This window comes from Buceros rhinoceros, unplaced genomic scaffold (genome assembly GCF_000710305.1).
Source record: "Buceros rhinoceros silvestris isolate BGI_N320 unplaced genomic scaffold, ASM71030v1 scaffold1341, whole genome shotgun sequence".
NCBI lineage: Eukaryota > Metazoa > Chordata > Aves > Bucerotiformes > Bucerotidae > Buceros > Buceros rhinoceros.
Window position 1 is genome coordinate 12,855 of NW_010394616.1, and position 23,973 is coordinate 36,827.

At 36.5% G+C, this 23,973-nt stretch overlaps 1 protein-coding gene across 1 annotated transcript in view; it reads left to right on the top strand.

Annotated features, from left to right (window-relative positions):
• INVS (inversin) overlaps positions 1–23,973 on the top strand; it is a gene marked incomplete at its 5' end in the record, with an annotated part of 47,567 nt that overhangs the window by 5,491 nt on the left and 18,103 nt on the right. Inside the window, 7 exons of the mRNA XM_010145261.1 lie at positions 2,685–2,865; positions 6,363–6,472; positions 10,701–10,872; positions 15,536–15,691; positions 17,032–17,261; positions 18,794–18,900; positions 22,110–22,322. Of these exons, the coding sequence (XP_010143563.1) occupies positions 2,685–2,865; positions 6,363–6,472; positions 10,701–10,872; positions 15,536–15,691; positions 17,032–17,261; positions 18,794–18,900; positions 22,110–22,322 (1,169 nt within the window). The remainder of the gene's footprint in view (positions 1–2,684; positions 2,866–6,362; positions 6,473–10,700; positions 10,873–15,535; positions 15,692–17,031; positions 17,262–18,793; positions 18,901–22,109; positions 22,323–23,973) is intronic.

A 23,973-nucleotide genomic window follows, 5' to 3' on the forward strand; every position in this document is an offset into this window, starting at 1 on the left:
CTCTTTCCATTATTGCCTATGATTCCATTGTTCTAATTGCTGCAGAAAGATGCGTAGCTTCTGGTTCATCAGTGTGTTGTGGATAAAATATTAATATAGTATGACAGTTTAATTATAGCTAGTTTTATACCAAACCCACATAAAATCCAAAGAAAGTATACTCTTGAATGTAGGCAGAAAGAGGCCTAGAAAATTTTAGTATAAGTGGCCAAAAATTTGAAACCACATGAGTACTTTTAGGATAGAATATCAGTGCTGGCTTGTCACAAAAAGATTCTTTACCATTTTGTTCTGGGGAACATCTGTGACTTTGAGCCAGAAGTTTTAGGAGTCATTTATTTAATGTGTTGTTCTGCTTTTAGAAGGCTTGAAAATTAGCTTTCCAAATTACATCAATAAATTACAGGTAAAGTGAACAAACATCTGGGGGGTTTTTTTGTCCATTTTGTTCAAAGAGGTTTTACTCAGGTGGAGTTAGAATTTCAGTAATAACTTCTGGGCATATCATCATTCATTTTTAGTCATTCTTAAAAGTGACTCTCATAAAGATCACTTCTAAATTTTTGCAGTGGGCTCTGTACTCCCCCTGCTGAGCTTTTTGAATAGGCAGAAAGTAAGCATGTTTTCAGTTAGCTTTCTCTTGAGAATTATTAAAGCTAGGGAAGAACAAAAAACTTCACTTTTCACTGTAATGGCTCAGATAAATGCTTTTGAATGCTTCTTAAAATAAGTGTTATTCATGCTTTGATTGTTGTGGTTTGCCCATGTAACAATGTTAACTTTGTATTTTTAGTTAAGAGATTCACATTTATCATATTTTTAAAAATGTTTTTAATAGATTATCTGTTATTGTACTACTGGCTAGATACAGTAATGAACTACAGTGTTTCAAGGGTGTTATTTTTTTTCTCTAGCAAAACATGGCTAGCACTACTGATACCTAAAACTGACACGTTTTTTACATGTGAGACAGACAAATTAATTAGCATTTACATACAGTATGTGAACTGTGTAACTTTAGAAAACATATCAGTCAATATTAGGAGGTTTAAGTTGACAATGTTAGGAAGTGAGACAGTAAGAAGCAAAGAATCAGGACATTGCAGAGTTCAGGTTTCTACTGCTGTATTAAATTAGCCAGCTTGCACTTAGGAAATATGGTTAAATGTAACTCTAAAAGTATGTCTTTTTTATCTATTAAATAGAATGTACAGAATGTACAACTTTGGTCAATTAATATTTGGATAGAAACTGCAACTCCAGAAGTTCCTGCTTTCTGCTTCTTGATTTCTCATTCTCAGTGCTAGATGTTCGTTTTCTATGTAATAGAAACTGCATTTCAAATAATGGAAATCCAGATGGTTTTATGGCCTATTTGTGTACCTAGTCAAGTGAATAGTAAACATTGCAGTTAGTTTAGTGAGAAAGGGACCACGAACTTGCTTTAACTGTCAGTGAGTTGCACTGATCACAGTCTCTCTTCTTTCATGAGTGTATTGTAAGATACAGTGTGACTCTATTTTCAGGAGGATTTTTTTTCTCAATTATCCAGGGTTAAAAATCACTCTAGTGTTGGAAGTTAAAAATCTCAGGGCTACATTCCTTTTTTCTTTTGCACAGGGTTCTCACTACTTGAGTGAGTTGTCCTGAATTGTTGGGAGATAGAACAGCGACTGTAGTTTATTTAAGCTCTTGTTTTGACATTTAGCTTCTGCTCTTATGTTTGGTGTCCTGCATCCTGAGTTTTTATTGTTTTATTGTTTACCATTTTCTTTAGAGATACCTCTTGCTTTCAGGAAAGTGAAGTTTAAAGTTTTTATTTCATGGGCCTTTATGATATTTGCCATTTGGAGATCTCTGGAACACTAAGATGGTGATCATTTGTACCTGTTCTGCTCTTTTGCCTGAGATACAAAGTCATAGAAATCTGTCTAGAAGAAAGTTGATGAGAGAGCAGGTTGTCACAATACTAAACTATATAGCTAGGTTCCTTATGTGCACGTGATTTAGCATGGTTTTTTAAGGAAATGTGTAGAAAAGTCAAGTTGTATCTATTAAAGCCTATGTTATGTGATCAACTGAATAATCATGATATATTAAAAGGGTTTTTTAATTCAAAATTAAGCCCATTACAAGTAGATATAATAATAGATTAGAAATACTCTCTAACTTCTTTCCTGTTAGCTAGAGACCTTGACATGTCCTTCAGAAATACTCTAATAGTCATGTGGTTTTAAAATGCTAGAAAAGTAGTATAATGAAAGCCATAAGATTAACTTGTGCAGAAAGGGGAGTGTTCTAGGAGAAAAACATGAAGATAAATTCATTGTGTTCAACTTAGAAAATCATGTAAGAAGATGTAGTTATTTCACAGGAGCCTGAATTAATCTTTTAAAGATTCATGTAAGAAGCCACTTGCACAACAGACTGGTAAAACTACAGGATATGTACCAAAAATCAGGTCTTGTAAAATAATTAAGTAAGTATAAAAAAAATTCCCTAAGAAATACTTGAAAATAGCCTCTCCTGTCCCAAAATATTTGGTTATAGAGCTGTGTTCTACTGAACAAGGACAGTTTATCTCCTTGTTATAAAACTCAAAAAAACCCAAAACAAAATTGTAGAGTATGTAGTTTTTCTTTTGAACTTAAATATCTTTTTAATTTTGCAATTTTTTTTGAAAGGAAGCTGCACCTACAGAATCTCTGCTTAACTGGCAAGACTATGAAGGACGAACTCCTCTTCATTTTGCTGTTGCTGATGGGAATGTAGCAGTTGTGGATGTCCTGACCTCCTACGAAGGCTGCAATGTGACGTCTTATGACAACTTGTTTCGAACTCCCCTTCACTGGGCAGCCTTACTTGGTAAACTGGACAGGCTGAAGTTACTTAATAACTAACTGACTGTGGTGTTTAATCTTTGTCTCCATTTTTAATTTAATTCTAGCCTGGCATTATGCTAGCTAATCTCCTAGAACAACAATAGTTTCTGCTAGACCAGTGTTAGAAGTTGAATAGACTATTTAGTTTAGCTTCAGATTCTCCAAAGCATTGTAAAATGTATGCTTGTGATTTAAGAACAAATAGAGCATGTTGAGATGTTCTTGCCTTTATAGCTTTGTTGATAGGTAAAAAAACCTACTGGTACTCTAGAGCAGTAGTGTCTGAAGTGGGGTGTGCACACCTCAGCGTGTATGCAAGACAGTCTTTTGGGGTGCATGAAGAAAATTTCAGAGCTGCTTTTTAATTTTGTCTGAAAAAATAAGAAAGCTTTACTAATATTTAATATATGTATTGATGCTAGCACCCTCACTTGGTCCTTAGGTAATTCAGTTACGTAGGTTTTGCAAGGTGCCTGAGGAAAGTGAATGCTCGACACAGAGGGGTTGACAGTGGCATCATCACTCATTTGTTCATTTTCAGCTTATTGCTGTTTACACGCGCCCAGTTAAGTGGATTTATGGATTATATTATCTAGTTTTTACTAGATACTAGACAAGTGACTTAAAAAGATTCTCACAAAGAAACCGCAGATGATCTGATGATGTCAGCAGAAGTGAACAACAAGAAAATGACAGAGCTGAGACTTGTCCTATTCCTACTACAAGCTCTTCATCAGGCACATTATGACAATCTAATTGGATCTGACAAGAAGTCTTATTCAGATAAAGTTAATGTTCAGATTGCTACTCTGAGATGCAGATGCTCTGTTATTCTGCATTGTTAGATTTTACAGGTTACAAAAATTGGATCTTTGAAAAACAGGCAAAGACCTGGTTACATATAAATAGTCTAAATATGGGCAAATGCAACTCAGAAAATGAAAGGCACCAAAATAATATAATTTTGGAAATTAACCTCCTATTTTCCATTCTCCTATGGACAGGAGGTAAAAATAAACACCATGTAGTGCATAAAAAGAAAGAATCTTCAAATACTCTCTCTCCCTTTTTAACAGGCTTCATCTCCATGACCCTTTGGGACACTGCAGACAAAGAATGCCAATAAAAGATTCAGATTGCTTACTGGAGTGAGTTACTGCAACTCCAGTGACAATATATGTGTATTTTGATTATTTTAAAAAAGGGAAAAAAAAGAAGAAAGAATCTTCTCAGATTTGCTTGTGCATTCAAGTAGGGATATTGAATTTTTGCAGAGACATTGTGAATCATTATCAGTGTCATAGGATCAGTTTTCCAAAGAAATAGTCATTATCACTTGGTTCTGTCCAAGAAGCAAAATGTATTGTGTTCTGAAAATGATTGTGTTTAAGCAAGAAGTTTTGTCTGTTGAAAAAACTGTATTATCTGATCAATGTGGAATTAAGGGGGAAAATGTGCCAAGACCTCCAGAGCCCTTTGCAAACTTGGTATCTCTAGGTGGTATATGCCCATGGGGAACTTCCAACTGGTAAATCATGATTGGTTTTAAGGGTTCTTTTTTAAAGTTAGATACTGGATGCCATATATAGATCTCAAAGAGTCTAAAGTGTTACTAAATGGTTTAACAGCAGGAGGTTTTACCTAGTGCGCAGAAACAGCCACAAATATTCTGTTAAAGGTGATGGGCTGATGTAACAGCATCTTGGGGTGTTGTTGCTCATGTTAGCTTTTCTTTTGGGTAGATAAAAGTCTCAGCCAAGTTACATCTCTTCTAAATTAAAGTACTACAGAAATTACAGTTTTTGACCTCAAGAATTGAGTTTTAATGTTTGCATTAATGTCCAAGTGAGATCCATCTTTGCACCAATTTATTTGCTGTTGCACTCATTACAACATTTTTAAGTCCCTCAAGCCTTCTTTCTAATAGATAATTTAGGTAGACCCCTTGTCCTGATTACAGAGTTCAGTTCCTCTTTTTCTAGTTGTGTGTCCTGAAAGTTCAGACAACTGTTTTTCCAGGCTCAGTATTTCTATGTTTTTCCTGCTACGATTGGCTCTCTACAATCAGAGCCAACTTCTTTCAGTGCAACTCAATTCACTTCTTATAGCCTTGAGGTGGGAAGAGTGTAGCAATGGAAGGGACAGAATGTTGTGATGTTCTGGGTCCAGGCTTGTCATAATAGCTGAAAAGAAAGAGGAGCCTTCCTGTACACCCTAAAGCCACTAGAAAAAAAACAACAGCCCACATAGCTACTCATCCTTTTTTACTCAAGTTGACCATTTTCTGTCGTTTCTGATACTTGTATACATATAAAATATGAAAGTGCCATTCAACAAAAGAAGGCTTGCGTAGCCTTCCATCCCTTAGGTTTTTAAAAGCTACAGGCCACACCTGTTACACAGCTTTATTCTGCAATTGTCGGTGTTTTCATTAAAAAAGTCTACTGCTAGTAGAAAGATTTACCTACTTTTTTAATTTATTCTAAAGTAGTTCAAGTCAACTGTGCAGAAGTGACAAGCTGCAAAATTGGTTGTTTTCCCCACATACAAGATACTGAGAGATTCCTCCTGTAAAATTGGAGTATTTTTATATGATTTATACTTTATAGTACCTCTTAAAATACCATATAATTTAAGTTATCCTGTGAGCTGCAGATGCCTACAAAAGAAAACCTATGAAAGGGTCAATTGACTTCAGTGGCAACATACAATATTGTTTCTTTGTTTTCCTGTCTGTGAAGTGCATGTAAAATTTAATCCATCCCCCCCAATATGTTTAATCTAACAACTTTCTAATCTGGTTTGATGGAGGGAGTTGTGTGTCTCATTTTATTGTTTAATGCAGATATGGCAGCTGGTCATAAACTAGCCTCCAGATTCTGCTATACATCTTCAGTTGAAATTTTGGTTGAATAAAACCTAAGAACTTACCCTTAATTTCTGTAAACAATGTGATGTAGAGTGAAGTTGTCCCTGTTAGTTTAGCCTACCTTTTAATGTAGATGGACAATGCTTATCATCATCAGTCTGCGCTCACTTCACTGCTTCTGACTGACCTCTCACTCAAATGCAGCATCTCAGCTGAATTATCAGAAGCTTTTTCTAGAAATATTCAAATTATTCACTACAATGTTAATATCACAGTTGTCTGAGCAGCTACAGCTGGTTTCTTTGTAGGGCAATACTCTAGTGATTTATTTTAAAAGAAGGAGAAAGTTTCCCCACATGTTCTGATATACAGGTGCCTCTCAAAAAATAAGGATACATAGTGTAGAACTGGAACAGTATTGTGAAGAAGGTGCACGCCAGGCTTAGTAGGTCAAATATCAAGTCCTGTGTTTCTCTTTTATGTTTAGTCCTCTGGGGTTTGTTGGTTTGTTTTATGTTTTTTTTGGGGGGAGGGGGGGAGGTTTATTAACAGGGAAATGTTTAACTTTAGGATTCAATACTTATCTGGTTTTATTATATTGTTTTTCTCAGGTCACGCACAGATTGTCCATCTCTTACTAGAAAGAAATAAGTTTGGAACCATCCCATCTGATAGTCAAGGTGCAACACCCCTACATTACGCAGCGCAGAGCAACTTTGCTGTAAGTAGCACATACCTAAATGTGAAGTAAGTATATTTTGGCGAAATACTTATAATGTTACAAAGTGTTTGAGTTGTTTTTAAAATCATATACACACTGTGTTGTCTGCACAAGCTTAATTCAGAGTTTTCTTGTATTACCTGATATAAATGTGGTTATTTTCAAACTAATAAAAACAGATTTTAAAAAATGAAATTGCAGTACAGAGAAATACCCTTTGATCTATATGTTTACATCAGAACACACAACAGTCATTTAGGTACTTCAATAGAAAGCAAAATGTTTCCTATTTTACAGTGCTTTCTCTTTTTAAGGCTCATCATAGCAAAATCTAAGCAGTTATAAGGTATCTAGAGTAAGATCACCTGTATGAGTGTTTGCACAGCTGCTTCAGTACCAGTCAAACCAGTCTTTGCCTTCCAGAACGTGATTGCCTTATGAATATTTGTTATGAATATGCCATTGTCTCACAAAGCGTGACTAAAGAGCACTTAAGTACCTGTTGTCACATTTCTCCATTAACACCTGTATTTTAAAAAGTTTTTTAAAGCTTTTAATATTTCAAAAATATTTTTTAAATTCAGACAACAAAGAGAATTGGTTTCTCAGTCAGCCTTATTCTTATATTTTGGTAGAATAGGTAATTTTTTTTCAGAACAAGATCAAGTACGGTAGAACCTAGTATAACACTCAGCAGTCTAATGGCTGCTGAACATAGATGTTGTTGAAGTAATTCTCAAGCACTGGAACTTTTTCATGCAGCTCTGTCTCTCGTAGTTGAATTATGCCATGTATAGTAAGCTGAGACCTCCCATCTAAGTTTTCTTCAGTTGTATTATTCTTAACCTCCCTTTACAAAAAGGGTCGTTTAGTGCCTAATTAATGTAGTTATGCAGCGCATATTGCAGCATTTTCTTAACAGGGATTTGGGTCTTTCTTGCCTACCCACGTGTTAATTGTCCTAAAACTGGTGAAATTTTCATGCCCTTGAGAACCACTCAAGTTAACAAATCCGGAAGTACTATTGAAAGGAGCTGCCCAACATGTATTAATACCACAGTTGTCACCTTCTGTTTCCTTGTGAGAGTGAGGATTCGGATTCTGGTGGGGTTTGTTGGAGATGGTCTTACTAAGACCATACAGATTTTTTTTTAATTCAGACTTTCATTGAAGCCTATCTCTCTGAATAATTTGCAGCTTTTTAAAGAATCCTTTATTGATGCTGATTACTGTCCATTACATGGTATGTACAGTTTGGGTCTGACTCACGCCTAAAATATTCATGTTGTAAAAGCCTTTCTTTTGAGTCAGATTCATGGGAAAGATAGAATGTTTTTATTTACAATCTGGTGATTATCTCCACATGCCTTTTTTTTTTTTTTCTGTATCAATACATTTCTAAAAAATACTTTTTCATACTGGCTTGCTTTCTCTGGGATTGATTCAGTTGTATGAAACGTTTTCATTATGTTGCTGCCTTTTGATCCCACCAGCCAACCAGGTTTTTATGGGGAAATAGAGAAGGTGGTGGAATCAGACATTCTTTTGCAATCTTGTGTACTTACAGTGTACTGTTTCCATCTTACATGAAGACTCAAAGAGAGAGCCTCACTCAGATCTGCAAGTCTCTATTAGGTGGTGATATATCGAAGAGCCCCTGTTTCTGCATGCCTAAATTGTGTCAGGTGCATCTCTCCTTTTTACCACGCTGGTTGGTTGCGAGCACCACTGTTACATTTTTTTTCTCAATTACGTACAAATCCTTGCGTAATTCCCACCACTGCATTCCACACACGTAGTCAAATAACTGAGTGGAGACACATCCATGTTTGTTTCGACGATAGTATCTATATATTGAGAGCCACATTGTTGTGTTCAGTCTGCCCAAGACTGGATAGGCATGCTGTGTTTCTCAGTTAAAATGCAGTGTTTCCCTAAAAACAAGAAGAAGAAAGTTTATTCTTTTGTGTTTATTATAAATATTTGCACTGCTTTCAATTTTACTTTACTTGATAACTTGTTATTTGTTCTGGTTTTTTGGGTTTTTTTATACTCTGATATTTTTGGTTTTTAAAGACTGAAGAGACTTAGCCAGTGAAGAATTTGTTCTCTTGAGACTAATTTATCTCCACTTAGTATAGAAGGAAAAGTTCTAGAAGAAGTTACTTAATATTATTAACAACCCAAATAGGTTGTCTGAAATTGAGATGGCTTATGGATCCTGTAGAAGGTCTAAATAAACATCCTTTTTAATTTTTGAACTTCACGTGTGAAGGAAGATGCATTAGTATTGATCGCAGAATGCAGGACGAAATACATTTTTTCTGAATTTTTCCGGGGATGTCCAAGACAACGTACTTCCCTTTCACATACTTGTGTAGATTGATCTAGTAAATGAAATGTGTATACCCCATCTTATTTTTAAATATTCAGAAAGAACGTTTAGTAGTTCCTTGATAGCACAGAATGAAATGATCCAGATTTACTTCTCTCCTTTACTCTTGTTTTTCAGCTTTGTTGGTTTTTATTTTATTTTCTCCACCATTTTTAACAGAGATGAAATACATGTGATTTTTTCGTGACAAAATACATGTAGACTTAAACTGATCAATATTTCTATTTTCTCATTTCTTAACCATCTTGTTCTAATGTGGTTTCATTTTGTTTTCAAGTTGTCATAACTTCGGTTTGGGAAGTAACTCTTACAGTATTATGGGATTTTCTTCCATTTTTTCCCCATTGAAAACTCCAGAAAAAAAACATGATTGAAAAAAACAGTTGCTTTGCTAAAACTTAATGGAAAAATAAAATTAACTTATTTAGGTCCGTAGAATGCGTGCCTTAGTATTGAAAAGGTGCAGCCTTCATACTGCCTTTCACTTTGGAGGATTTTAAGCGGTGCAGAGTACTGGTAGGGTGCTGAGTTGCTGGGCTAATGAGTAGCCATTTGTACCTGAGGTGTAGTTAGTGGTGGTCAGTGTGAGTACACACAGCTGTAAACACCCTGGTTTGTCTGGAAGGTGCATGCCTCCATTCCTCGTTAGTTCTGGCTGGACCTTTTCCAATAAACTGATAGATACTGATCCAAATTCACAAAGCTGTTAGGATCTTAGATCATGTTAAGATATGAAAAAGGAGAAAAGTCCTACTTCTTTAGAAGTAATAGTTTAAAAAAATCCAAACTAATCAATAGGACTCAATAGGCACTTAAACACCTTTAAATTATAAGTGATTATAATCATTCGATGCCTTATAGCCAAGAAATTCTCATGCTACCCAGAGCAGTGATAGAGCTGTTTTGGGGTCACACATGGGAAAGGATAAAATAGTGTTAATACTAAAATATAAAAATTAAATAAAATAATGGAACCCACTTCTTTCGGTTTTTATTGGCTGGCCTATGAGTGGCTCTGAAGGGATGTTTACCAGCTGGTAAATACACAGCCTTTGTAAAGGAGAGAAGAAAGAAAATCATGATTTCCCCTCCCTTCCTTTCCTGTGTGGCTTGTTAAGAATTTAGCAGTAGGCTAGGCAAGTGGGCTTATTTGCTAAGAGCTTAACATGAACACATCATTTGAAGAAGTAATTATTTTTGCCTTGATTTAAATAGAGATTTTAGTGTTACAGTTACAGTGGAAAGCCTGGACTTAGGTGTAAAGATCTTAATACTTTTTTTGTTTTTATTATTTCAGTAAGTAATAACCTGCTTGAATTATTAAATATTAGGAAATATGTCTAGGTTGCCCTAAAAGTCCTTTTTTTTTTTTTTGACTTTTTTTTTTTTATTAGAGTTTGGTAAACTGAAATATTTGCATGGGCAGTCATACTTAGAATTGGAGCAAAACAATGTCAGGAGAATATTTTTGAAGGAACGTTGTTTTAGCATCATAGTGTTACAGTAATGTTTTGAGAAGCTGATAATATTTTTCCCCTGGCTTTCTTCACTGTGACTGCAGTGTCTTTTAGTTCCTTATGATGAACACGTGATGTTTGACACTAACAAGATAAAAGTATGAAATAAATGACAGTGTTAAACTTGTAGTCTAGGATGCGCTATGAACATTGACAAGGAAAAGGGCATAGCAGAAAGCACAGTGCTCCTGTCAAACGTGAACATGAAAAGAAAAAGTGAAGCTTCGATTCACTTCATAAACAGCTAAATGAGATATAATAGTTTCTGTTGTTACAGATTGCTTTTAATGTTAATTTCAATAGTGTGTCTTTTCAGGAAACAGTTGAAGTATTTTTGAAACATCCTTCTGTAAAAGACGACTCAGATCTTGAGGGAAGAACATCCTTCATGTGGGCAGCTGGCAAAGGCAGTGATGATGTCATTAGGACTATGCTGGCTTTAAAATTGGACATTGATATCAATATGACAGACAAATACGCTGGCACAGGTAAGATGCTTTACAGTAAAGAGCCACTGGATATTTACAGCTAGTGTGATTTCCACCAAATAAAAAACATTGTTAGAAGCTATATTAATCTTTTCCTGGTGTGTTCCTTAATCCTGAAAGTATTTCTGCATTAGTTTAGTTATGTGAGAGTCACTTTTTTGCCTTATTGTGGGAAAGAAACAAATCTTTTCTGTGCAGATTGGAACAGTGCATTTGAAACACAGCAAGAAGAAATGTACTGCTCTGCTGCTGTTTAGTTAGATCTATAAATCTGGGAAAGGAAGAGCTGTTCTGTACTTTGAAGAATAAAGTGAAATATAATTGCATTAAAAGTCCTCCCTGAAAATGCCTGTTGAAAAAATTGATCTGTCAGTAAATAAACACTTCAGAACAATATTGAGCAAACTAACCAGTGAAGTGGCTAAATTATCATGAAAATCCTAAGTACCATAGTTATTTGTGATGTTACTGTAATAAAGATTAGAGCTGTTGCACTTCTGTTGTCCAAACAAGAGGAGAAACTTGATATCCCCCAAGTTTATAATCCCGTTATCCGCCCAAAGCAAAAGAGAGGTATGCAGCCTGGTGTTTCAGAATTCAAGCATGCAAGTCATGAAATTAAAAATTTCTTATAGCAACAATTAATTCATCTCCTTCAATCAAAAATTTTAAGAATTTGTGGTGCATATATTGCACCTAGGTATTACTTTCAACAAAAATACAGTCGCAGTTCTGACAGAGAGACAAGTGTTGGAGGGAATGTGTAGTGAACAGTGTTGGAAATACAGGTAGAAGAGTGGAGCTGTATAGTGTGCTGATGACATCTGAATAAAAAAAAAGAGAAGAATGTGGGTATATTGGGCATAAATTGGAGAGTTTAGCAGGGAGCAGGGGGGTAAGCTGTGTGGGAGGAGGTCATGAACTACCCCAGTCACAGCCAGGTCACAGCTTTAGAAGCTAAATGCAAAAATGTATACCTGTGTATAACAAGTAGTAGAATGATAGCCAAGGTGATAGACTACACAGCCGTGAATAATACAGTAGAGGCCATTTCTCCTGGGAAGAAAACCATGATCTTAAACAAGAACGAATATTGTAATGTTTGTTTACGTAAATGTTAGTATTTTAGTTTTGAAGTATGCTCAAGCACTGTCTTCTGGCTGCGCACACACACATACAAACTAGCCTAAGTTGCATGCTTAGGTTCAGGGAACTTGCAGTGTAAACCAGTCCCAACCAAGAAGAAAAGATAGGAGTTTAACAGCTTTTCTCTTTTAAGATCACACTTGGAATAACGTATAAATGGTAAATTAATGTAATGTAAGAGGTTTGGGTTTTTTTTCAGGATTTGAAAGATATCATGTATAAATATTACTTCAATGTAAAAAAAATTTTTTTTCTTTCCTTTGGTGATATGGTGGATCTTTACACAGAAAGCTGAATGCAGTTACCATGAAGTTCTATTTAAATACCTAAATTCTTGCTTTCCTTACAAATTAGCACACCAAAATAAACACTCTATCCAAGTTTTGATAGCCTGCAGTTTTTGTGTTTACGAAGTAGTGCAAGAAATAAAATCTCAGTCTTCGTGTCTGATGACTTTACAAACTACATCCTCTAAAATTTTAGCCTTGTTCCATCTTTTATCAGTCTCACCTGCATTTGCTCCTGCATGACAGTTCCCTTTTAAATACGTCGCAGTATTTGTTTCAGATGTTAAGGTGCAGTGATGTTGTAGTCACTGTGTAAACCTTACAAAGGGTTTGCAGACGGTAGTCATGCACTATGTTTCTGAAATTACTCATGCTTGAATAGTTCAGGTGGTGGTTTCATTATCTCCCAGTCTCAAACCTTTCACAGTAGTGATGTGTAATCACCTTTTAATCTTGATTTTGTTGTCGGGCTTTTAATCCAAGGAAACAAATGGGTTTTCCATTTACTTGAAACTGCTATTGTGTAGAACACACTCACAGTCTTCAAGTGGGGAGCTGAGCCGTTTGGTGCTTGCTGTTGAACGATCTGAACACGCCCTTGTGCAAGCATGTGCTGTAGCATGGGCTTTATTAGGGTGAGCTGTAAACTGAAAAGGAAGTTCACCAGTAAATCACTCTTCGATTTCAGACTTGGGGATTTTTCCAAAGGTTCTTAATCATTCCTGAGTTTTAGTGAGGGAAGAGTAGCGCTGTATTCTGACAGGAAACTATGCGCTAATAGAAACTAGCGCACATGCCAGCGTGCCCGGGATGCGGTTGTTGAGGAGAGTTCAAGGTTGTGATTTTCTGACTTTTGTGTACCGACTCAGTTCAGCTCGGTTATAATGGTGCGTTTACGCAGCCGTTTGCATTTACTTAAAAAGAGCAAGCTCTCCATTCAGCTCTGGTAGAACATCCAGACTCTCCTTATTGTGTAGGAGAATGACACCAAGGGAAAGGAATTTCCCTCTTCTCGGAGACCAGCGCTGCAGGAGCATTACAGGGGCAGCTTTATAGCTCTGCCGTCACTGCTGACAATGGAGAGGGCTCTGGCTGTCGGCTGAACAAAGGCCCTATTGTGACCAGCTGGCCGAGGAATCTCTTCAGTCACCGTGACTCCATCACAGAAGATTTGGCTTAAAAGAAAATATTGAGCACAAAGTGCGAAACAAGATGCCTGCGTCAGAATGAGTGATGGGGGGAAGAACCGGCCAAGCTGACACAGCAGCTCTTTTTCTATTGTATTGTTACACACACCCCATGTGTCATCTGCTGGAGTGGTTTACTGCCTTTGGTTTTGTAAGAAACGCAGTACAAAAACCAGAACCTAGAGTTTACTGTGAGGTCAGCATGAAAACCAGGCCCATCCAAATGTCCGAAGCATCAGGGATCTCATTCTTGTCAAATTCCTACTGATAGCCACCCACTCGCATAGCTGCTGCAGATCTTGCTGCTTATGGAGATTTTTCACGGGTGCGATGAGTGCCCCTACGCTTTTTAGCTGCAACAGTTAAACATCCGTGTGACCTCAAAAGCATGATTTCAATTGCTAAGGCAGCGCTAACTCATACTGTCTCTGGCTGTGACCCCAGTTCTTGTAGGAAGTGCCTCATTTGTCTGTATCAGCACTGCAGTTACTGTCACTAGTTTTGAGATTGTGTGTTTTAAGGCTACACACTTCAGCTGGATTTGATTCAGGGACAGTATGAACAACCCGTGCATTTTAGTAGTGCCCGTGTAACACAGTGTGCTGGGTTACGGTTTCATAAGCTGTGTGAAGCTGGTTCCAGTGGCGAACAGGCGAATACAGAAAGCCTGACTGTTTTGATGCTCTGGCTATGGTTCAAGAAGCAGTTCCTTCTGATGTTGGCCTGTACCGTGTGGCCATGTACTGCCTCTGCTGGATTCTGAGCCTGCCTGTTTTAACATGAAACAAGTAGAGACCTGTAGGTACTGTTTACAGCCCTACATTTTGCTTGCTTGAGCAGACCAAATTCTCACCAGGGATGAATATTTATGGACTTTCATGGGGAAATACGAATTCACTTTAGTAAATGCTCATTTATGAATTGCACTGTTTTGTATTTTCATTCTAAATTACTTCAATTTTGTCATCTGTAAAATATTCTACATATAAGACGGTATGAGAATGTAGATTATCTGATTTGATTGCTGACTATAAGAACTAATCCAAAGCATTTTGAAATCAAATTGTAAATGAAATCACCAGTATATGTGTCCTCCAGTGGTCCGAAGTCTCATCGTAGTGTGTAGTTTTCCTTCAAAAAGAACCATGAGCTGGTCAGACTGGCATGTCAACATTTTCTTCAGCTGCAGCTTACAGTGCCTGCAGAATGCTGCATTAGGTGATGGCAGCTTCAGTTATAGGACACCACATCTTTACCTCTGAGGTCTGAAGTAGCTCTGTGTAACTTGTTGGTTTGTACTCAGTGAAGTCTGCACACTAAAATTCAAGAGGGCAAAGGAAACTGCAAAGAGTAGGAGAATGCAGGGTCAAAATAGTTTTCGTACAACTGAACTTCATAACTTGCAGGGACACAAAATGCAGTATCTGGTCTTTCTATCATCTTTTTGTTTTTCCTGAAGAGAAAAGGGTGCTGCAGATAACTGTGTAAGATGTGATGGCCTTGCTACATGATTTTGTGTAAAATTTTCTCGAAGTAATTCTGAAAAAATATTTTTTAAAAAGGGAGTGGGTACAGCTGGGTAGTGGTCTGGAATTAGTTTTAATTGAAACAGCTTTGCTTATTTGAGAGAAATAAAACAAGTATTTTCAGGAGAACACTGAAGAAATAATGGCAGTGGGCAATTTCGTCTTCATTGGGGTGATGTAAGAAATGCCACAGAGGCGGAAGTAGATCGTGTGCTGTTAGAAGCTGCTAACCTTTCACACATCCTCAATATAAGTCATTCTTGGTGGTGTTAAGATTAAAATTCTGATTTGTACAAGTTAGAAACACATTTCAGGGATAGCAGTTCTTCTGCTTATTGCTTGTATGACAAGAAAATGGAGTTACTGATCACTTGTTATGATTCTTCACTTTGTTACGGTTGAGAAGCACCTTTTCCACTAAAATGGTTGAAGGTAACTTTTATTTTGACTGTTCTAATTGTGAACATCTGAAGCTCATGGCATTGTGATTTCTTTTTCCAACTACTTTATTCTTTAGCATTACATGCTGCTGCCCTTTCTGGCCATGTCAGCACAGTGAAACTGCTGTTGGAACATAATGCTCAGGTAGATGCTTTGGATGTCATGAAACATACACCGCTTTTCCGAGCCTGTGAGATGGGACACAGAGAAGTGATACAAACACTCATTAAAGGTCAGCTGTTACAATTTACAAACCTGTTCCGAGTTCTGGTGTTGCTTTCTGTGGGACTGGGAAATAAACGGTGTAGCTGAGTTAGAGGTGGGGTAGAAAATTAATTCCCTAAAGCAGGTTTTGCCTGTAGGTACCCACTGTGGAACAGCACTAGTAAGTGTAAAAGATTTTAGAGTGTTGGGCAAAATGGCTGGAAGTGTTAAATACAAAACTTTCATGACTGCGATAGTTCTTTTCACAGCTCTCTTCTGCTGAAGCCTTTTCAAGTACGTTCTAGTATCGCCTCTTTCCCCAGCAAGTCATTGTTTTTCTTTCCTTTTTTTTTTTCCTCTAGTTTTTCTGTTTTGTGAGAAAGCATTTTAAGGCTTTTTTGAAGACTTTTTGACTACTTAAAAGAATCTTTATTTTAACTATCACATTTTTTTTTAGCTACCAAAATCCTACATCATTAATATTTTCCTCTGGTTTTTTGTAAGCAGGGTTTTATTTGTGGGCAGAAATAAGATTTAACAATGTGCAAGGTTTTAGATAATTGTCAAAACTTCTGAAGTGTAAGAAGTATGGTGAAAGTGAAAGAACAGTGTTATCTTAGATGCATAGTTCTTGTCATTTAGCTTTGCAGAAACATTCCAAGTAGCTGGACAGAGTCTCCCTCCTACTTGAGATATTATCCCACTTACATACAGTCAAAGTATCCAGGCTAAGCTGCAAGTTTTCCATCAGCCAACCTTTCTCCCTGACAAGCACGCTTCCTTCTGTCATCTGCTGGGCGCATTCTAACCTCCTGTTAAGCTCCTCTTCTCACCCCCTATGCCTTTTAGCTTTTGTAGATGCAAGAAGCTTGGTTATCAGAACCTTGAGTCATGTTTAGTTAAATATTTTATTATTAGATGGTTACTTTGCTGGTTGGTACAAGTTTTTAGGTATGTGTAGTTTTATTTTTTGTCTGCTTTAGAGATTTAAAAAGAAATTTCATCTGAAGTCTAATTTTCAAAAGTGATTTTGTTGTTAAGAAATAAATGTTTCACTCAAAATTGATAGGCCTGAAACAAATGAAGACTAGATATTTCACGGGCATTTGACACATCTGGAGATTCTAAACATCTGAGAGGATACTTGGAAGGTCACAGAAAAGTTAAATGCCTGACCCTCACTGAAACTATTTCATTCCCAGTTAGTTTTGATTTAGGATTTAGGATTTGAGTAACAAAGTTGAAGTTCCTTTCAGAAATACTTCTCTGAAGTGACAGTTTACCAAATAAGTTCAGGTTGAACACAATCTTATTCTTTCCTTTGCAAGTATTTTCTTTTTATGTTCAGAAATATATTTGTTGTTACAGGAGGAGCAAGAGTGGATTTGGTTGACCAAGATGGCCATTCACCCCTTCACTGGGCAGCCCTGGGAGGAAATGCTGATGTGTGCCAAATATTGATAGAAAATAAAATCAATCCTAACGTGCAGGATTATGCAGGTAGAACACCTCTGCAGTGTGCTGCTTATGGAGGTTACATTAACTGCATGGTAGTGTTACTGGAAAACAACGCAGATCCGAATATTCAGGATAAAGAGGTATGTGGTTTTTCACTGGGCTGTTTAACTTTAGAGTAACCATAAATCAAAACATTTTCCTTTTCTTTGAGGTCATTCTCTTTTCTGGAAGCATCTTTGCTGCTGTTTATCATGAAATAAAATGCATCCTGACATACTTTTCCCTATGGCTTCACTTCTAAAATCTTGAATGAACAGTACTATTTTAATATTCAGCATGAATTGAAGATTCGTAGTTTTTCATGTCACTTGTGACTTTTCCATATCAAGGTGTGATCTTACGAAAAGTCGTATTAATCATCTAATTCCTTAACTGCTATCATTCCTTATTAACAGCTGACATGGGAAGGTGATTTTATAGTCTGTAATGTGTTTCTTTAGCAGAGGTAGAGCAAGTAAAATATTCCAAGTGAGATTGCACAAGAACTGCCTCAATTACTTATCCACATAAGTATTACTCTTCCAGGTGGGAAAAAAAAATACTGATTAATTTATATGTTACTTTGTGCCATTTTTCAAGCAGTGAGTGAATTTAGGAGCCAGAATAGTTGTACAACATACAGCAGATTTCTTTGTTATATGACATAATTTCTTGGAAGTTGGTAGAACTTCATCAGTCAAAAGAATTTTGCTCAATTTGTTAAAGTTTTCTGTTGCTATTCATTGTAGGGCATGGATAATTCCAGCTAATGGAAAAGTTATCATGAGTTTTACAGAGCATGCTGGGGAGGTTTTTCCAAACTGCTACCAGCCTTGTGTGTCACCATCTTGAGTACAGCTGAACACATCAGCTCCACCTATTTCACACAGAGACACTGCAGCATGTCCTTCAGCCCTTAGGGGTGGATTGTGGGCACTGAACTCAGAATGTCTTTACATTTTTCTGGGGTAGCCAGCCTTATAGGTATTTCCTGCATTTGGAGATCGGAAAAGCAAGGTGCAGGCAGGAGGCGTGGCCTGGAATTGAAGTGAAATATCTACGTTGTGTTGATGTTAACAGAGCTTGAGGTAGTCGTATTGTGGCTCTATGATCCCGGCCCCAAGAGTGGTCATGTATGAGTTGGACATCTACTTCATGCGAGAGGAACTAGACTTCTGAAATCAAGCTCGTTTTGAAAGCACAGCTGGAGTCTTCCTTTGTTTGCCTGGGCTGATAGGCTTTCCTCAAACTTCATGCGATTTTAAATTCTTATCACTGCGTTTTGGAACAGCCTAGAAAACAGTCTGAACTACAAAGATTGTTGAGAGCTGCTCCAGACCTGGGCAGCATAGCTGCAAAGAAAGCAGCTCTTTAGAGTAGGTCTCCTAATGCTGTTTTTCAGCTGCTTTCGATGAAAAAACACTAGTGTTGTAATCTTGTTTAGAAAAAAAAGAAAGTTACTTCATTTTTAAATGCTGTATTCTTTTATTTTAACAAAGAATTTTGTTTAGAAGAATTAGTTTGTCCTTCCTGTCCAGCAAAGCACTGAATTATGGTATGGTTTATGACTTTTATTGTGGCATGATAGAGTTTGGGGATAATACTTACTTTTGTTCTGTTGTATTGTTTACAGGGAAGAACTGCTTTGCACTGGCTCTGTAACAATGGCTACCTAGATGCTATAAAGTTACTGCTTGGTTTTGATGCTTTCCCTAATCATATGGAGAACAGTGAAGAGAGGTATTGCTTGTCTGAATGCATAATTTTATAATTTAGCAAAAGTGCTACCTACTGATGTAAATGTTATGTGTTCAGATACTGCCAGAGAATCGTGATCTTGGATCTAAAAGGAGTGTGGTAATCCTGAACTTCAGTATAAGCAGCTTTTCTAATGTGAAAAATCTCTTCTTTTAGTAAGACATTGCAACTTCAATTATTTATGCTTTTGAACCTTGTACTTAGAGAGACTTCTGCAAGTATTTACTCATTCTAGTCTCATTTGAAATATTAAAGATCTTTTTCATTTATATGAAGTTAACAGTGGATATATACGGACAAAGGATATTTCTTCTCTATTTGGTAGGAATACAGTGAGAAGAAAGAAAATGGCAGAAGTGTAATGTTATGTTTTAAAATAGTGATTACAGATTACCTGCTGGTTAACTGTATTCTAAAGGCCTAGTTTAAAAAAAAAATCCCCCTATAATCATAAAGAGACAGTACATTTGCATCTCTTTTTTTTGTCTTTCATTGACATATAATTGATAGTTTTTTAAAAGTGATTCAGGTTGTGGAGTTCGAATTAGTCACCTGACTGCAAAGATAATTACTCTTAGCAGAAATCTACCCTTTTGTGGAGTAGATGACCTCCTCATAATTATAAATAAAGTTATAATCAGTATACTGTATAAATTTGAATATTTCAACATTTTAACTAAAGGACTTTGAAACCTCATATATTAGTGCTAAATTTGAGACTTCCATGGTTACCCCAGTTCTTAATTGCTTTCCCCCCCATTTTTTCTCTTTTGTTCTCCACTCTAAACTGCTCAGATCTCTCCTGTTCTTATTTTTATTGAGAAACAGAAAGTACAAGTACTTGCTAATTAAGTAGCACTAGTGCTCTCAATAATAATTTTTGATAGAAAATTAAATAAACACTTGTAATTAAATTACTCTTAATAAGTACGATTAACCAGAAAGGAGGCTGCTATTTTCCTTGCTTTGTAGAAATGTACTAATGATGCTCAAATGTCAGGAAAAGACCTTAGCTGTGCTTTCACTATAGTCTTTCAGTTAGTATCAGGTTTTGTTTCTCTTCTTATAAACCTCGTTCTTACTTATAAACCTAGATTACTCAAAATACAACTAGTAGTATTACAAATGTCAGCTCTTAAGCATTAGTCCATAGGCAGAACAAAATAGATCCCAAATATTTCTAGATGGATCGGTCTTTAAACATAATTCTCCTAAAAACATATATAGTATATAAAAATTCCACAATTTCCTCTTAATAGACATCTACAAAACCTTGGTTTATTGCTAAGAAATTGGAAGTTTGGAAAGTGAAAAAACAAACTCAAGTGTTGTAAGAGAGTGAAAAACCTCATGGATATGGTTTATCCATAATTGGATGAAATTGATTTTTAATCAGTACCAATTTCACCAAATAGTAATTTTTTTCCCCCAGTATACCTATAGAAAGAGATTTTCCTTCTTCACTTCGTTAGAGGGCAATATAAGATACCAGTTCAAAATTCGAACATGATGGTTAAAACGAAGCAGGTTCATGAAAAGATGAAGCTGAGATTGTATCTAGGATGTTAAGCTGTCCGCTTGCTTGCAGATGTGTGGTCAAGTGCTAGTCTGAAGGGTGATAGGTTTGGTTTTCTTTGCAAATTCATGTCGTCCTGGGTGCATCACATAATGCCAGGCTAGCTGCAGCTTGACCAACTTCATGCTGAATTACATGTAACATCTGATGTCTGAGGTCGTCTTTGCGTGTTTTCCTACAAAAGCAGCTTGATTTAAGAGCTGCCTGCTTTAGAGATAACCAGTAGAAAAGAAAATTTATAACAGGCTTTGGACTGACACAGAGTAACGGCTGGTTGTGAGGAGCGTAGATGAGCAGCTTTGAATGGGTAGTGTACAGTTGTACAAAACCCACTCAAATCAAATCTGAATGAGTTTTTTACTTTCAAAAGTAGCTCAAATGGAGTTAGAGAATCCGTGATTAAAAATAGGGGTGTTGGTGACTGGGATCCGTAATATAGTATCGTTTTGGTACATACATGCTAGCGGCATGAAGTTTACTTTAGTGACATCTGTACCTGTTAATTAAAATGTTCCAAAGCAGGTATACTTTAAAAGTGTGGTTGTCTGAAATGAGGTCCATTATGAAGTTTCCATTCCTAGGTTATCAAAAGTCCTTATCTCTTCAAATGTTATCAGCAACACACCTTGGCATACAAATTTTCATGTTATGTCACTGTCTTTATTCCTGCAGACACTTCAGTTCAGACACTGTTAATCCTTCCATCAGATCATTGCTGTGTGGCAAGTCCAATTGTGCTTTCTGTCTGTTTTTCTTTGCTTACCAGCATTGTGTCCCAGCAAGTTACCATCAAGGAGAGCCCTAATTTTCGCAATCGCATGCATTGACACTTGCTATTTGATAGTCTTGTATTATATGGTCCTGATTATGGTTTGTGACTGATGATTTTCAGTGACTAAATGTCTGTACCTAATGTCATAGTGTTGGTGAGGGAGATACATAAATTTTGCTCCTGTGGTGACAACGGGAAATATGTGAATTATTTTTAAAAGGGCTTAGGCATCTTTGACACCATTAAAAATCAAAGCCGTTCAATGTAGCACTTGTAGCACGCTTGTCCATTTGAAAACAGACTTAAGTCCTCCTAGTTCTTTATAAAAAAATATTATCCCTTGATGCACATGTAATCCCGCTGCTTGGCCAGTGACACCGTCCTCGGTCGTTGTTACAGAAGCTAAGCCAGATTTTACGGTAAAAGTCTAGAGCTTAAATTCATGTGGCAATAACGCAAAAATGTTTTAACTTGTTTTTTATTTAGATTGTGTTTCTATATGAGTACCTCAATCACAGCTTTTTCAGATTGGTTGCCTAAAGCAGTTAATGCTAAGGACAGGGCTTTGGAGGAGTTTGATCTAACATTTCACACAGTCTGCCTCTGCCTGCCCCCTCTTCTGTTAGGAGACTAAACTAAGCCTTAAACCTAGTCATGGTGTATAGAATGAGTAACACAGGAGCATAATATTAAAAAGTTACTAAAATAGCCTACTGAAAACAGTGGTTAATCTATCTTCATACTAAAAGTTGCCATATTAGGAAATGAGGATGAAGTAAATGCACATTGTGGTTAGAATTCTAGTTCAGTGATTATCGATTATTGTTTTGTGGTTTTTTTTAGATATACTCCACTTGATTATGCCTTGCTTGGTGAACACCATGAAGTGATTCAGTTCATGTTAGAACACGGGGCTCTGTCTATAGCTGCCATACAGGACATTGCTGCTTTCAAAATTCAGGCTGTCTACAAAGGATACAAAGTTAGAAAGGCTTTTCAAGAGAGGAAGAATCTTTTAATGAAACATGAACAGCTGAGAAAAGATGCTGCTGCCAAGTAAGTCTGAGACTTGAAATATGCTCCAGAAAACAGACATTTGTCATAAGTTTGTGTATATCACGGTATGATTTTATCTGTCATCATTTATCATGTCATCATTTATTGTTCCTCTTAGTAAAATTAATGAAACCATAGAAAGCACATAATGTATTTTTTCCATACAGCTATAGATGGAAATTATTTTCTAGATAATCCCAAGTCGAATAACAACTTTATATAATATGCAAGAACAAGGCAAAATTACTCAAATGCTGAGAAACTAGCATGTTCATCTGTGAATCTTTACCTAATACGCTGTATGATGATAAAAAAGGTTTGGAAAACACTAGTTTAACTTGTTTCACTGGGGAGGTTGTGCTTTTCTAGCAAACTGGACTCCTGGATTTTATTTGTAGCTTCTGGCTTGGGAGTACCATTCTCTGCACATACAATTTCTGCTCCTGAATTAGAGTTACCATGAAATCGTTATATTGGATTACAGATAATAAACTTGTGCAGTTCTAAGAGTTACTTGTAAGATGTATAGGTTCTGACTTGAGTTTCCACCCTATTTAAATGAGGTAATGGTAGCAAAGCGGTGAAATCCTAAAATCAGAAGGTACATAAATGTAGGTACATGGATGATCATCAAAATACTTTACTTGCTTGGGCTTTATCCTTAAGATTCATAATATGAAGAACAAATTAGCACCTGGTTTCTCTTAAAGAAATCTGACTCTGTAATGAAAAGAGATTTCTGCATGATTTTGTATTATTTCTGTAAAGCGAGGTCACGTGAATAACATAAAACATCATCATTACACCTAGAGGTGTTTTAGTTGCATCCGTGTATCACAGACAGTCAGCTGCGCTCTGCTCTATTTCTGATTTGGTAGTTTGATGTTCCGCATAACTGCCCACTCTGACCTTCGCTGGGTTTGAGTGCTACTACTATACTTGTTAATAGTTGTTAATGCCCAGTAAGAACCAAAGCTAGAATTACCAGATGACTGATCTCTTGCTCACATCTTGAGATCCTAAAGCCATAAATTGCAGCCCTCCTGCTGTTTGCCTTTTCTGTTGAAGTCAGTAGAAGCACGGAGAAGCTGCCTTTGAAACTACCCCGAATATCTTATGTATTTCTTTCTAATTTGGAGAGCTCTGCTCCTTGCTATGTGGTCACAACGGACTTTACCAAATGAGTTAATTTTAGTGTTTGCGATGACAGTCATGTATAGAAGAATTTGTGATACTCCATATAGAAGATTAAATTAAAAAGGATTGCCTCATAGAAATTTGGGGGTGTTTTTATAATTGTTTTCCTTTGTGAGTTTCTGATGTACTTTCTGAAAGGCACTAAGCTGTTATTGATTTGTTTGAAAACAATAGAAACAAAGTATGTGTACCAAATACCATAAAAACAGAATTAAAATACAATTGGAGTGTACGAGCAAATCAAGTTGTCACATAACCAATTTTTTTAATTGCAATTTTATGATCTGTAATAAACTGGAGGGGACATTATGTTGTCATCATTCTGCATACCCATCTGTGCATTCCACTGCTAAAATTGGTCAGGGTGTTGCCACATACAAAAACCTAATATCCCTACTGATGTTTAAAAATCTGCTCTCCAGATAAAAGTAGACATTATGTGGAAATCCAGAAT